Source organism: Nicotiana sylvestris, chromosome 11 (assembly GCF_000393655.2).
Source record: "Nicotiana sylvestris chromosome 11, ASM39365v2, whole genome shotgun sequence".
Classification (NCBI taxonomy): domain Eukaryota; kingdom Viridiplantae; phylum Streptophyta; class Magnoliopsida; order Solanales; family Solanaceae; genus Nicotiana; species Nicotiana sylvestris.
In genome coordinates, this window is record NC_091067.1 from 149,869,228 (window position 1) to 149,886,359 (window position 17,132).

General features: G+C 38.3%; 1 protein-coding gene across 1 annotated transcript; it reads left to right on the forward strand.

Annotated features, from left to right (window-relative positions):
* The first annotated feature begins 10,580 nt into the window (after window positions 1-10,580).
* Window positions 10,581-11,129, forward strand: LOC138881833 (uncharacterized). Its single transcript, XM_070162116.1, has one exon. It carries the CDS (start codon window positions 10,581-10,583, stop codon window positions 11,127-11,129), a length of 549 nt encoding a protein of 182 aa, XP_070018217.1.
* Window positions 11,130-17,132: the final 6,003 nt, after the last annotated feature.

Sequence of the window (17,132 nt, forward strand, 5' to 3'; positions counted from 1 at the left end):
TTTAAGACAAGCCTCTAGACAATGGTATGCTAAGTTGTCACAGGCACTTTGCACTAGAGGTTATACACATTCCTTAAATGATTACTCCATTTTTATTAAAAGGTTAGATTCATCTATTGTGTTTTTTGCTGTCTATGTGGACGACATTATTCTCACTGGGGAAGACCATCAAGAGATCAATGACCTCAGAATATTTTCAAATGGTCAGTTTAAAATTAAAGACTTAGGATTACTCAACTACTTTATGAGAATTGAGTTGTTGTCTGTTGATTCTGGGGTGCTTTTTCATCAGAAGAAATTTATTTCTGAGCTAGTTGCTAAATATGAATGTTCTGATGCTTCTGTTGTCTCTTCTCCACTTGAGCTATGTGTTAAACTCAAATATGATGTTGGGATCTTGCTGCCCAATCCTGAATCCTATAGAAGTTTGGTTGAAAATTTGAATTTCTCACTTATACTAGGCCAGATTTATATTTTGATGTACAACATTTTAGTCAATTTTTTATCACCCCGTGTGCCTCATATGATTGTTGCATTACATGTTTTAAGATATTTGAAAGGTACACATGATGTTAGGGTTTATTTCAATGATTCTTCTAACTTTTCTGTACAAGCTTTTTATGACAGTGATTGGGCTTCTTGCCTGACTAGCGCGGATCAGTTTCTGGTTTTTGTGTGTCTTTAGTGGGTAGTTTGATTAGCTGGAAATCTAAGAAACAAGTTGTCGTCTCTTTTTCTTCTCTTGAGACAAATATCGGGCCATGAGTAAAGTGGTGGCTGAGCTTGCATGGTTAGTTCCTTTATTGATAGATTTGGGTCTTCAATTGTCCACCTCTATCCTTGTTTTCTGTGATAGCTTGGTTGTCCTCTACATTGCTAAAAATCCTATTTTTCATGAGCGCACGAAACATATTGAGATTGATTGTCACTTCATTCGCATAAAGTTGGCAGATGGTCGTATTTCCTTACATCATGTTCCTACATCTTCTCAATTTACTGATATTTTTACTAAGTGTTTGATAGGCGGACAACACAGGTTGTTGCTTAGAAAGTTGAGTGTGTTGCCACCATCCAACTTGGGGGGAGGGGGGGAGGAGTGTTGGAGTTACCCTATTTGGGTTTGATGATAGTTAGTTAGGTGTTTGGCCCATTTGGCCCAGTTATATTTATTAACAGATCCGGCCCACTTTTCTCTTTTCTCTATTGATTGTATTTTTTTCATTCTAGCCCAATATAATTGTCAGGTATTTTGTAATAGTTTTTACAGAAAATCAATAAGAAAACTCTCTTGAAGCTACCTCTCTAAACATGAACCGTAAATTAAATCTTCTCCATTTCCGTTCGATCTACAAACCTTAAGAGGGAATTAAAGGTGTCTAACGGTATTCAAGATCTGATATATGTATAAAAAATAATAGTATTTAATTTATATATACGATATAACTTTCAGGTGAAAGGTATTCAAGCAACTATCTTTGGCGGACGATAACTCTGCATATGTATATACTCATAACATTGAAGTCATATCTGATCTATATAATATAATTTTTAGGCGAGAGGTGTTATTGTAACGCAAACTGTAAGTTTGTAACTAGGCCTCTGTGTATACTCATAACATTGGAATCACATATGGTCCATTCGGGTTTTCCTAATATTATAAGGGCTTAGTGCTTTTCTGATCCAGCAATATTTTGGGATGCGTGTACATTCCACTGCCACGTAAAGTACTAACTTTTTTTTCTAGTCTTAGTTAAAAGCCAGCTTGCTAAAAAAAGGTTGACTTCCGTCCACACTATAGTAATAGGTTTCCAATATTATAGAAACAACAAGTATTATAGCTCTCTTCCACTTAATTATAAAAGAATTAATCACTCATTTTGTAATGTGAAACATGTCAAATATGTTACATAAAATAAATGGAATGAAATCCAATTAAGCTAATCATCACGCATATTTATAACGTACTACAGCGCTCTTGCACTTAATATTTTTGAAGTGTCAGTCGTTTGTAATATGAAACACAATATATCTATAACATACTATAGGCACCTGCGTTTGTACTATATAGATGCCCCAAAATCGTGTTATATCAAACTGTAGAAACACGGTGCGTATGTATATAATATAATCATGAGGACAGCATTCACATTGGATATATTAATATGATTTGGCATTATTGTAATTATTGAGTATTGAGATTTTGATGATTAACAAAGTTTGTTCAAATGAAACGTTCTAAGAACTAGGTCTTCAACGTAGCTGCTTAATTGCACTTAGAACCAGCTCCTCAAGGGTCTTTTCAAGACGGTAACTTTATCTCAAAGTTACTTAGGCCCGAGTTTGTTGGAAAAAAATTGCTAAACATGATAAGGGTTGTTGCCCAAGAAGATACGCATGCATAAGTGAGAGACAAGAGTCACAAGACTTGTGGAGTCCTTGGAGCAGTAAGAGTCCTATCAAACGAGAAGTTGACTATGCATAGGACTCCTAAAAGATCTCAGTGTCCAGGGAATTTAAATATTATCTTTTTGGACTGCTGAGATCATTTTTTTACACATTGACTGAAGAACCATATTTTCTACACTCAAGTCATACTAGTGTTGTGTTCTTCATGAGTCAGTCTAGTAAATGTGTTTTAAGAAATCGAGTTGTAATCAAAGTGTCATATTCAATCAGTGAGTTGGAGTGAGTGTTTGGTTTTGCAAGTTAGAGTAACTTGTAAATCAAATAGCTGGAGTAGGAAAACTAGAGAGTATTGAGTTACAGCTTTGTAGTCGATACATTTGGCTCATTGTTCTAGTAAAATTGAAGTTAAAAATCCTATGTAGTAGATCGTGGTTTGCACCTTTTGAGTCACGTGATTTTCCACGTAAAAATTTATGTGTTCTAGTGAAATCATGAATGTCACCAAAATTGGGTAGCAGAAGAAAATGCATCTCTATGCATGTATCTAAAGTATGCATGCTAAATATAATGTATCTTAGTGATGGACTCATGTACTCACACTCTTAGAGTACTCAATCTCTCTGTCTCGTATTCTTACTCACCATGTTCAACACTCAATCACACAGTACTGTACAGGGCAGATCCAGCCCAAACATGATAGGTCCAAAGCAGATCCAGCCCAATGCAAATGAACCAGGGTAGATCCAGCCCCAAATGCAAATAGACCAGGGCAGATCCAGCCCAAATGTAAATAATTGCTAGCAATTGCACCCACTGTAGATGTGCAGACATCGGAGGGGGTGGTCCAGCCAAGGCTATAATAAGCCAAATCCTGCCATGAATCAATAAAGCTTGTTGCAACGTGCAACCCGATCCCATAAATATTACTCACAATAGGCCCCCGGCCTCACTCAGTCATCAATCTCTCTAGTCTCTTGGGCTCACAACACTCATGCTAAGCAACCCAAAATCAATGATATGAGATGTGACAATATACAATAACAGAGACTGAGATATAATATATATAATGATGAATGTAACTGAGTACATAACTGCAATTAAGCAAATAACTCAATAGCTAAGAACGACCACTGTTGGTCCAAATAGTACCAGCATTTAGCCTAAACATGACTTCTAGCATAAATCACAACTCAAGTGCTCTAACACATAGAGTACGGTAAAAAATATTTCAGATAAGATAGCTACACAATTCCATGGAATCGACAAAATCACAACATCAACAATGCATGCCCATACGCCTGTCACCTAACATGAATGTCACCTCAATATCAATCACATAACATGTAATTCGGGGTTTCATACCATCAACACCAAATTTAGAAGTGTTACTTACCACGAACAAACCAAGTCTGATATTGAGCAAGCCAAACGATGCTCCAAAAATACCATCCCGCGTACCGAACTCTGAACGGCTCGAAACTAGACAAAAGCAACTCAAGTTCATCAAATAATGCCAAAGGAAACAAACTCAATCTAATAAGGTCTAATTTTCAATCACAAGCCCAAAAATCATCCTAAAAATCCAACCTAGGTCTGCACCTCGGAACTCGACAAAACTCATAAAATCCGACAACACATTTTATTACGAGTCCAACCATTCTAATATCATTCAAATCCGACTCCAAATCGGTATTCAAAACTCAAGAATTCGCTCTATGAAACTTTGAACAACCCCCCCCCCCCCCCCCCCCCCAAAAAAAATTCTCTTTAAATTTCATAATCCAGCTACCAAAAACAAGGATAGATTCCCAAGATATAATCAAAACCTGGAGTAGAAAACTTACCCCAATCCTTGTGATAAAATTTGCTTCAAAATGCATCTCAATTCGAGCCCCAAATCTCAAAATATGCTAAAAGAACCAAAAATCTCGATTTTATAGCTTCTGCCCAGAAATTCCGCATATGCTGTCACACTGTCGCATTTGTGACCCCCGCTTCTGCGGTGAAATACTTCGCTTCTACGAAAACTGCTTGGCCCAGCAGCTCTCGTACCTGCAGTCACAAATTCTGAAATCGAGGACCTTTGCACTTGCGCATCCGTACCTATGCCAAATTCTCCGCTTTTGCGAGCTTCCTCACCCAGCTTTCACCTCGTATTTGTAACTGCTTGGTCTCTTCTGCAACCATCGCACCTATGAAAACCATCCGCAGGTGTGATAACACCAGATCCTGCCACCAGCAGCCTTAGCCAAAAATGAACTAAACGATCTGAACCTCGTCTGAAACCCTTCTGAGCCACTCGAGACCCCACACGAATATACCAACTAGTCTATAATATAACGCGGACATACTCAAGGCCTTAACTCACACATAACAATATTAAAACGACGAATCGCACCTTAATTCAAACTTAAATAAACTCTGAATTTTCAACTTCCAAAACTTGCGCCGAAAACATATCAAGTCAATCCGGAACGAACTCAAATTTTTCACACAAGCCCCAAATGACATAACAAAGCTATTCTAATTCTCGAAATCATAATCCGAACCCGATATCATCTAAGTCAACTCCTGGTCAAACTTATGAACTTTTCAAACCTTCAAATTTCTAACTTTCGCCAATTAGCACTGAATCCTTCTAGAAATATACAAATGTAAATCTGGGCATACGCCGAAGTCCAAAATCACCATCCGGGCCTAACAGAACCCTCAAAACTCCGTTCCCGGATCAAATTCACAAAAGTCAAACTTGGTCAAGTCGGCCAACTTAAAGCTTCAACAATGAAATTCATCCTTCCAAATCGATTTTGAATAACCTGAAAACCAAAATCGATGATTCACACAAGTCATAATATATCATATGGAGCTACCTGTGCCCCCAAACTATTTAGCGAAGTGCAAATACTCAAAATGACTTGTCGGGTCGTTACATTTATTTTTGACATAGTAAGCATAATTCCATCAAATCCACATTTTATCCTGTTTATGAGTTGTGTCCCAGCATGTTTTGATTTGAGTAGCTTGATTCCACAATTTTATGTTGATAATTCAGTTTTGAAGGGTATAAAAGTCTATCAACATTACAAGGATATTTTGGTCGTTTAATATTTAGCATGAAATATTTGTGTTTTTATAATAATATAGATAGATATAGATATATAGATAATATGTTCAATACTAAAAATCTTAAAGAATGAACCCATAAAATTTAAATTCTAGATTCAGTCAACTTTGTTGGCATTTGCACATTGTGTGTGCTTGATCGTTGAGATTATTATGTTCAGTCTTCCCTGATACAAAGGTATATATCGTTCTGTGTGGGGTAAAATTGGTTTATAACAGATGGTCAAATGGTAGTATGACACGTGAAACCGAAGGTAAGAAAAAGACAAGTCGGGGAGCAACCAATACCAGACACAACGAATGTAATCGACATCGGGTAAATCTCGAAGGGAGCATATTTAACGGGAGAAGATCAAGCATTTGCCACCGGATAATATTCAATGAGGGAATATTCTCTAACATTAAATGAGCGGTCGTTGTAGAGAATATATGCATTCATGGCCTGTCATTATATATTCATCAATGACTCTTTTATTATCATTTAAGAAGAGCTTGATCCTAGGATCTTTTTTCCCTAGGTAAAATTATAAATAGCAGGCTTAGCAGCAATTGTAAAAGGACGATTTTTTTTGCAAACATAAGCTATAATTTACTTTTGCTCTCAATTAAACAACTTTATTCATAATTTATCATTGCTTTCACTTTTTTTCTTGGAGGCATTGCGCGGAGCCAGGCTTGACATCTTCTTCTATTTCAATAGCTAAATTTCATTTTTAATCTTATTTCTTTATTATTTTTGGATTAAATCAGTTTGATTGTAAATAAACCACGTAACAAATTTAACTGTACCGTTTTACAAGTAAACAAGTTCGAATTTGAATATTTTACATTAAAAATATAATTACTTTTTATGTCATTATGTTAAGTTGACCTAACTTATAATTATTAGCTTTTTATGATAAACTTGATATGATAATCTCTGTTGTGACTATTAGCATACTGTAGAGTCAAATGCTAACACTTTAGTGTGCCCTTCTCGTTTATTCCTTGTGTTGTTATTTCATGTATAATCATAGTATGGTGTTGTATATCAGTAGCGAAGTCGGGTATTAAGGGTATCTAACGGTATTCAAGATCTGATATATGTATAGAAAATAATAATAATAATATATATATATATATATATATATATATATATATAACTTTTAGGTGAAAGGTATTCAAGCAACTATCTTTGACGGACGATAACTCCGCATCTGTGTATACTCATAACATTAGAGTCACATTTGATTTATGTAATATAATTTCTAGATGAAAGGTGTTCTAATCTTTCACAAACTGTAACTCGGCCGGTGTGTATTACACTATTACTCATAACATTGGAATCACATATGGTCCATGCGTTTTGTCCTAATATTATTGGAAGAATTTGAAAAAATAGTCAGATTTACAAATGGTCATTCAAAAATAGTCACAGTTTCAAAAATAATCGAAATTTAGTCAATGTTTACTTGTTTTAGAAACAAATTCAGTATTCCGAGGCTTTAAAACCTCCTTTTTACCTCACCTTGATTTGCGTGCGTGGTCCGGACCTATATCCAGAAAGCCTTTTAAGTGAAAAGATGAGAAACAGAAATTTCTAGAATTAAAAATTTGATTTGTTTGGTTAACTTTGGTCAACATTTTGAGCAAATGAACCCGGATCCGCGTTCTGATGATCCCGGGAGGTCCGCAGTAAAATATGGGACTTGGGCATATGCCCCGAAATAAATTCTGAGGTCCCAAGCCTTAGAAATCAATTTTTGAAAGAAACTGCTTTGCTGAATTATCTAAGAAATAAAGAAAAGAATTAATGTTTGAAACCATTGGTATCGGGCCCGTATTTTAGTTCCTGAGCCCGGTACAAACTTGTTATAGTATTTGAATGATAACTGGGAAATTTGGTGAAAAAATGGAGTGTATTTGACGTGAGTTAGACTTCCAGTTGAAGAGTTATGAACTTTAAGTGTTCTTGATGAAAATGATGAGTTTTGAGGTTTAATTCAAGGTTTTACATGTTATTTCGATGAAGTGATCTCACGGGTGGGTCCATATGATATTTTTTGAGTTAGTATGCACATTTTCTTTGAAGTCCCGAGGGCTCGGCTGAGTTTCGGGTAGGTTCCGAGATGTTTAGGCTTAAAACATAGCTGTTGTAGGTTCAGAGAAGTTGCAGATCTTTGAACCCGCTAGTGCGGTCCACAATGATTTTTTGCTGCCGCAGAGGGGCCTTTGCGGCCGCAAACGATTTTGTACGGTCCGCGATAGGGCTTTGCGGCTGCAGTCGATTTTGTGTGGTCCGCGGTGACGAAGAATCTCACTGGTCTGACTTCGGAAGACTATATCGTTTGATCTACAAGGAATTTTGAGATGATTCAAAAACAAAAGTTATAGCCCTACATGTTTAGTTTCCAGAAAGGTAAAGTAATTATAATTTAGACATCTGTAGAGAAAGTTATCACCAAAATACTAAAGCATGTCACTACAGACAACATTCTCCGCGGTGAGCTCCGCGGCCGCAATCCTTTTTGTGTGGTCCACGGAGAGGGTCTGAGAGGGATATATTTAAGCATACTTTTCAGTTATTTCAAAAACCTTAAAACGTAAGAGGCGATTTTCCAAACACTCTTTCTTCTCCAAAACACTAGTAAGTGATTTCTAACTTATTTATTTCCCTCCTTAACTTCTTTTAACAAGATTTCATCCGAGAATCTAGGATTTTCATGGTGGAATTGGGAATTTTGGGTAAAACCTAAGAATATTAAAATTTGGGGATTTAGACCTCTAATTGAGGTCGAATTCCAAAACCAATAATATATCCGGTCTCGGGGGTGAATGAGTAATCGGATTTTGGTCCGAATTTCGGGTTTGGACTAAGCGGGCCCGGGGTCGATTTTTGACTTTTGGGGAAATCTTTATAAAAACCTATTTTCATGCATTTGGGTTGATTCATTTAGCATTTATTGATATCATTAAGTAAATTGTATCTAGATACAAGTGAGTTGGTGGTAGAATCAAGAGGTAAAGCGGTAGTAGAGGCTTAATTATGTTCGTGGCTTTGAGGTAAGTGTTTGGTCTAACCTTAGCTTGAGGGATTAGGAGTCGAGTCCTAATTTGTATGTGTTATTTGTTGAGTACGACGTATAGGCATGGTGACGAGTATCTATATGTCGATGTCAAGCATGCTCGTGAGTCTTAAATTGAAATTGTTGTGTTCTTAATAAGTACTATAAATGTCTAAGTTGTTGATTCTCGATGTTGGGCAAGAATTATGATTATTCTCGTGGAAATTATTTATGGTTGAGTATTGGCTCTAGTTGAGGTTTCATTTGTGAAGTTAAATGTTGGAACAAGTTTGGTTATAGCTGATTCCCTTGCCAGGACATATTTACTTCTTATTATCGATTCCTTTGCAGGGATATTGTTGTTCCCTTATTCATCCCTTGTCGGGACTCTTTGAGATTTGTATTGAAAAATTATATATTTGGAGCGGGTTGCACGCCGCAATAATATTATATATTCGGATCAGGTTGCATGCCGCAACAGTATTATATATTTGGATCGGGTTGCATGCCGCAATAATATTATATATTTGGATCGGGTTGCATGCCACAACAATATTATATTTAGATCGGGTTGCACGTCGCAACAATATATATGATATGGATCGGGTTGCACGCCGCAACAGTGTTTTATGATTTGGGGTCGGGTTGCGCACCGCAACAATACAGGATAAACATGGATATTGATTTGTTATTGTTTCCATATTCTTTCTGCTGTGAAATTTTATACCGTTCTTTATGCCTTTCTCCTAAATTACCATTGTTAAATAATATTTCCCCAGAGCATGTCCCTTTCCCATCTTTAACTGTTAGTTTCCTTTATCATTACTTGCTATATATATATATATATATATATATATATATATATATATATATATATATGCTTTAACTGCACAAGTTTAGTTGGTAGTCCTGTCCTAGCCTCGTCACTACTTCGTCGAGGTTAGACTAGGCACTTACCAGCATATGGGGTCGGTTGTGCTGATACTACACTCTGCACTATGTGCAGATCCCAGAGCTGCAGCTTTCGGACCGTATCTTTGGGTGGCTGCCTTCAGTCCAGTCGGAGATTCCGAGGTAGTCCTATAGGCATCCGCAGGCCTTGGCGTCTTCTCCTATCTTCTTTGTTTGTTTCTTTTATTTATTTCAAAAATCGTGTTGTATTTATTTTTCGGACCTTGTTTGTAGTATTCTTAGACCGTCTGTGAAGTTGTGACACCAGTCTTGGGTAGTTACTATATGGATTGGTTTTGGCATTTTTCTTGAATTATTATATTTCAGTCTTTCACTTATTAGATTTCCGTTGTTTATCAATTATTGGTTATTAATTGTAAAAGGACTAAAATGGGAAAACGGTAAATAATTCAAATGGTTGGCTTTCCTAGCTTTCACTAGTATGCGCCATCACGACTCCCGAGGGTGGGAGATCCGGGTCGTGATAAGTTGGTAATAGAGCTCTAGGTTGCTTAGGTCTCATAATTTATGGACAAGCTTAGTAGAGTCTGAGAGATCGGTACGGAGATGTCTATATTTATCCCCCAGAGGCTACAGAGTTAGGAAAAACCTTCACATCTATTCTTTCCTATCGTCCGACTTGATTTCCCATTGCTAATTGAATTTCCACCATGTTCTTTCGCAGATGGTGAGAACACGTACCGCTTCACCAGCTGACCAGTAGCTTGAGCACCCAGTAGCAGCTCCTGCAATGGGCAGAGGTAGAGGTCGTGCTAGGGCCCAAGGTAGAGGCATAGCTCAGCCTAGAGCTCGAGCAGCAGCACCAGCGGTAGAGCCTCAGGTTGAGTTTGACGAGGGATTCCAGCCTAGGCAGTTCGGGTGGTCCCAGCTTAGGTCCTAGAGGGGTTCATTGCTACCCCAGTACTTCAGGATGCTCTGGTCCGACTAGTGGGCCTGATGGAGAGTGTTGCCCAAGCAGGTTTGCTTCCTGCAGCACCAGCCGTCTCTCAAGCTGGAGGAGGAGCCTAGACTCTTGCTACTCGCACTCCGGAGCAGATGGCTCCCCAGTATCAGACTCCAGTAGTGCAGCCAGTTGGAGCAGTTCAGCCTGGTACGGTGGCACAGGGCAGAGAGGAGCCAGCTATGTCTGCCGATGCCTTGTGGAGATTGGGCAGGTTCACCAAGCTCTTCACTACCACTTTCAGTTGTGCAGCTTCTAAGGATCCCCAAGATTATCTAGACAGCTGTCATGAGGTTATCAGGAACATGGGGATAGTAGAGACCGATGGGGTCGAGTTTGCTACTTTTCGCTTATCTGGATCTGCCAAGACTTGGTGGAGAGATTATTGTTTGACTAGACCAGCCAGATCACCAGCTTTGACTTGTGAGCAGTTTACTCAGCTATTTCTGGAGAAGTTTCTCCCTATCACTCAGAAAGATATCTATCGAAGGCAGTTCGAGTGTCTGCAACAGGGATCTATGACTGTTACTCAGTACGAGACCAGGTTCATCGACTTGGCCTGTCATGCTCTTATCATACTCCCCACTGAGAGAGAGAGAGAGAGAGAGAGAGAGAGAAAGAGAGATGGTGAGGAGGTTCATTGAGGGACTCATTCAACCTATTCAACTTCAGATGGCTAAGGAGGCAGGGAGCGAGATTTCTTTTCAGGATGCGGCCAATGTGGCCAGGGGGTTAAGATGGTCCTATCGCAGGGAGGTAGTCAGGGGTCTGACAAGAGACCTCATTATTCAGGGAGATTCAGTGACGCCTCGTCTGGAGGCAGGATTCTTATGGTAGAGGCCATCCTCCTAGGACTTTCTAGTCAGCACTTCAGGTTTCTCACGGTGCTTCGGGTAGATGTGGTTCTCATATGTAGTATTCTGATCAGCAGCTCTACAGTACACCACCAGCTCCTATCAGAGCACCTCCTATTCAGAGTTATTCTCATGGTCAGCCGGCCCGTCAGGGTCAGTCTCAGTTTCCTCAGCTGCAGCACTCAGGTGGATGCTTTGAGTGCGGTGAGTATGGTCATATACGGAGGGCTTGTCCGAGATTAGTGTGTATTCAGTCGCAGTAGCAGGGTTCCCGTGCTAAGGTTTAGGCACTAGGTGCTCCACCGGTCGCTCAGCCAGCTAGAGGTGGAGGTAGGGGTGCTAGAGGTGGGGGTAGAGGTGTTAGAGATGGAGCTCAGGTCTCTAGAGATGGAGGTCAGCCAGCAGGAGGTCATCCCAAAGAGTTAGTTCAGAGTGGTGGGGCCCAACCCCGATGTTATGCTCTTCCAGCCAGGCCTAAGGCTGAGGCTTCCGATGCAGTTATCACAAGTATTGTTCTAGTTTGTAGTAGAGATGCTTTAGTTTTATTTGATCTGGGATCTACATATTCCTATGTGTCATCTTATTGTGCACCGTATCTGGTCATGCCTAGTGATTCTTTGAGTACTCTTGTATATGTGTCTACACTGGTGGGTTATTCTATTGTGGTAGATTGTGTCCATCGTTCTTGTATAGTCATGGTTGGGGGTCTTGAGACCCGAGTAGATATGTTACTTTTGGATATGGTTGATTTTGATGTCATGTTGGGGATGGACTGGTTATCACCTTACCACGCCATCTTGGACTGTCATATCAAGACTGTGACTGCAACACCCCGTAATTTGAATCGGTTGTGGATGCATTAAACGAGTATTAGCGTGATGGTAATTGGGTGGTTATGATAATAAGTATACGAGGCATATTATAGGTGATTTGGGGTCTAAGGAGAGGCTTAAGTCCAAGCCAAGTTAAAAAGTTTCATTATAGCTGAAAATTTGCAAATGAGTATGCACAAGACCTCACTTTGGGTGAGCATATCTACCTGGATATAATGAGTTGTGTGATGCACAACCTATCAAATTAAATCCCTTTGAGTCTAGTTTCCAACTCAACAAAGCGTTCGTCATTTGGAGGTGTATACAGAAAGTTATGACCATTTTACTGTGCAGGTGTCACTAGCGCGAACAGGAGCGCGAAGTCGCGCGTTTTTGCTGAGTATTCTGCCTCCCGCGCGCGAACAGGCACGCGAGCTCGCGCGTCTAGAAGGTTTTAAATATCTTAAAGACCGTAAATAAGAGAAATTGAGTCATTTCGCAAGCTTAGGGCTTCCTCTACACCCCCAACTCGACCAAGGCATCCAATTGCACACCTAAGGTGAGTTTTTAAGTGTGTTATCATGGTGATTTCACTTCTCAATCACTAGTTACAACATGATTTTGATTGGGTTTCATAGGATTTCTTCAAAATCTCAAGAACACCCCAAAAGTTGTCTTTCAAGATTTGGTCTACAAGAGGTAATCCTACACCTTTAGACTTACATATATGGTGTTATTATGGAATTATGAGTATGAATCAAGTATTACAACTTATGGTATGGTGATTGGAAGTCATAAATTCCCAATTTAAATGCATGACCATGGTAGGGATTTAAAGGTGATTATTTGATAGGATTTGTTGGTTGGGTGTGAATGGATGGTCATACATATATTGTTGGAAGTTATAAATCTGTTAGGAATGATGGTGGAATGAATTGTTGGTTAATGGTGATAGTTGGATGAACCAACACTATAGTAATGAGGTGTAAATATCTATGCCTACAAGGTATTTTATAATATGCCTAAATGGCATAAATTATGGAATTTATTACTAATATTGGGTTCCATTGGATGTTGTTGTTGTAGATTGAAGGTTCTTAGTAGTGTGGATCATTGTAGTATCACTAAGGGGTAAATTGAGGTATGTAAGGCTAACTCTTTACGTTTGGGAATATCTATGATTCTCCCTACGTCCCATTCATCATGAACATTACTAGTTTCCTCAGAAAGTAATTATGCCTTGGTTCCATGAATAGAAGTAGAACTTATATTCTCTAGATGACATAGTTTCATAATCATTCGATATTCTATGAGTTTCAATTATGACAAATCAACTTATTATGAATACTCATCTCAGTTTAATCCTATTCACTATACCAGTATCATGTAAGTCGGTATGGCTCATTATTTCAGTATCACATATTAAAGTATGATTCTCAGTTCCTGATTTAAATTCCTGAATGTTGAACACCTGCATTTGGGCCTGAGGCCGCAGTTTATGCTTTATGCATTTTGGACCTGAGGTCACAGTTATGTATACGTATACTTGGGCCTGAGGCCGCAGTTGTGCACATATATATATATATATATATACATATTGGGCCTGAGGCCGCAGTTTAATGTTCAGATAAACAGGTTGTTCATCATTCAGAAGAGGGAGTATTCACATCCTTACTTCCTTGTTCAGTTATCAGTTTATCAGCTAGCAGTTCAGTTTCAATTTTAGTGTTGACAATTCTTTTGTTCCGCTATTTTACATACCAGTACAATTCAAATGTACTGACGTCCCTTTTGCCCGGGGCCTGCATCTCGCGATGCAGGTAATGATTTACAGGTTGATGATTCAGAGCGCTAGGATTCTCGTACCAGCTATTTGGTGATCCCTAGTTCTTTCAGGGCATTATCATTGCTACAGTCTTCAGTATTCACATACAGTCAGTGTTTTTAGTACTCAAATAGAGGCTTCATAGACTAGAGTAACACTTAGACAGAGTCACAGGCTTTCATATTAAGCTATGTTGGTTACAAATATGTTTCAGAATTGTATTAGTATTTTCGCACTTTGATTTATATCATCCAGACTTTCGGTATATCATCATGTGTTAGTTTATCTTCCGCATTCAGTATGTTATGATACCACATGTTGATTCAGCTAGCCAGTTGGTTCGCTCGATCACATGTAGACAGGCACCGAGTGCCGTGTTACGTCCAGGCCTAGGTTCAGGGCGTGACAAAGCTTGGTATCAGAGCCATAGGTTCAAGTGTCCTAGGGAGTCTATGAAGCCATGTCCAGTGGAGTTTCCTTTAAATGTGTGTGTTGGACACTCATATAAACGGTTAACTACCAAGACATCCAGGATTGTCTCATTTCTTTCTACTCTAGATCGTGCCATGAATCTTAGAGCAATAGATAACCTTTTCTTCCTATCAAATTCCAAATGTATTGGATGCCCAAGCGACGCGCAGGAGAAACCTAAAGTCCTAGAGAGGATAATTGCCCATTGAGGTATAATTATGGAGTACAGGTTGGTAAATACGAGACTTTAGAGGATGTAAAAAAGTGGGATGCAATGGATAGTGTTACAGATTAGAGCATAACCTTATTAGAAAGTACAAAAGCAGTTATCGTGTCTTATGGTTATCAGTTTACCTTAGTTACCAATTATACAGTCTTTCAGTAATTTCTCAGTTAGCAAGTTTATGGTTATTCAGTACTCCAGTATTCAGTTATATGTTTACCAAATATCCGATTTTCAGTGTATCGAAATTTTTGGAGACTTGTAAGTATACGGTGATGCATATGGATGCTAAAAGAAAATGTAAGTAATAGTGATTATAGCGAAACCTTTGCATACTTTAGGTCTGGATTAAGACCAAGACTCACCGGATGGTGCAAGAAGTGATTTATCAGATGATGGTATACTTTGAAGGATAAGTTTGTGCATGGTAGTGTATTCGTATGCGTTTTACCTCAGAGAACAATTTCTTTTAATTCTTGAAAATGGAGCCACAAGTTGGATGATGATAGTTTGGATGTCAGACCCCAACATTGGTCACTATAGTTTTTGACATAAAAGAGCCTAAGGGTAAAATACCTAGGAGTCAGAAACGTTTGTTATTACCAAAGATGTGATTTCGTACAACTCATGCAAATGACTAGAAGATATGATGTGTGCAATGAGAACTAAGAGCATCCAATAGTGAACTTCAGGGAATGATTTTAAGTTGTTCATATTTATTCAAATCAGAACTAGAAGTACTACGTTAGTAAGTTACTATAAGAAGCAGGTATTGGTGTAAGATAAAAGATATGGCAATTCCCCCTTAGGTTATGTGACTAAATAATTACCCGGGATGTTTATAGTATGATATGATTTTATATTATATAGAAAGTTTGGGGTTACATATTCTAAGTTTGTTTAAGACAAATGAATTTCTCTAAGTGTGATCCATGTACATAGTTCAAAAAGAATGATAGTGTGCGAAAAAAATATATTAGCTAGCAGTGAGAGCACAAACTATAGAAGAATAGCCTTTAGGAATTATCGTAATGTGTTTTCTCCAGGATTGACAGTGTGAGCAGAGTTAAATTATTAAGATTGTATATGATAGCTGTGAATACATTAGCTTTCTGTTAAGTGAATAATTTAATTTTTCCTAGTAAGAAAGATTTCTCAGAAGTAAGTTGGAAGATGAGTCGGCATTGACGTAGAGTGCAAAGAATTGCAGAGAATAAGGAAAGTTATTTGGATCCCAACAAAATGAGAAGGATCCACAAGTATAAGATTTGTGGTCTAAGGGCTGATGTGAAAATTTTCAATAAGTCCAGTTAGAGATATGACACTCGAATAGTAGCATGGAATATGAAAAAGAAAATCAATTCGGTAATGAGGGAAAATTGTATAATTACCACACGGATTATGTCTAGCAAGTGTAAGAAAAACAAAGTGAGTAGAATGATCACCGAGTTTAGTTATTGATGATAAAATGATCACAGAAAGCTATAGAATCATGCCCAGTTATGTATCACGAGGGTAGTGCCATTGCACGAGACTCTAGTCTTCGGAGTACTGGTTAAAGGCTTAGCTCACAACAATTCTATAAGTGTTTTCAGGAAGTTCTTAAGAAGATAAAGTGCGGGAAGTATAACTCATGATTGCGGTAGATAAGAGAACTTTGGTAAAAGAAGTTCACCAGCCAAGATAGAAGTTCGACTTCGGACTCTAAAAGATGACAGAGTTGTTGTCTAGAATATGACTTGTTCCCCCTTAGTAGGCGAAGTGAAGGAGAAATAGTTTGATGATCCCTACTTGTTGTAGCTTAAAGAGGAGATTCACAAGTATAAGATGATGGCTTTCGAATAAGGGGGAGATGATGGTACTTTGAGGTACCAAGATTGTGTGTTCTAGACATAGATGGATTTAAAAAGGGAATATCATGTTAGAAGCCTATAATTCCGGGTATTATTTCCATCCAGGTCCCCCAAATATGCATCATGACCAAGGAGATTGATTAGATGAACTACATGAAAAAGAACGTCGCACACTTGCGGCCAATTGTCTTAATTGTCAGCAAGTGAAAGTCGAGCAGCAGAAAGCCTAGTATTTTATCACAGAATACACATATTTTGTGTGGAGATGGTAAATATGAAATTTATAAATGGGATTATCTTTATCATTTTAAAAGCATGATTTGATTGGATGATTGTAAATCGACTTACCAAGTCAGCACATGTTTTGCCAGTAAAGACTACAGATTCAACAGAAGATTATACCAAGTTATACATTCAGGAAATCGTCTAATTACATGGGACTACGTGGTCCGTCATTTGGGACTATGGTGCTCAGTTTAAAATGAACTTTTAAAAGTTCTCTCAGAAATGATTAGGCACACGTTTTTCATCCTCAAAAAAGATGGCTAGGCAGAGCGCATTGTTCAAACAATTGAGGATATTTCCTTGATGTTAAAAGTAATTGGGATG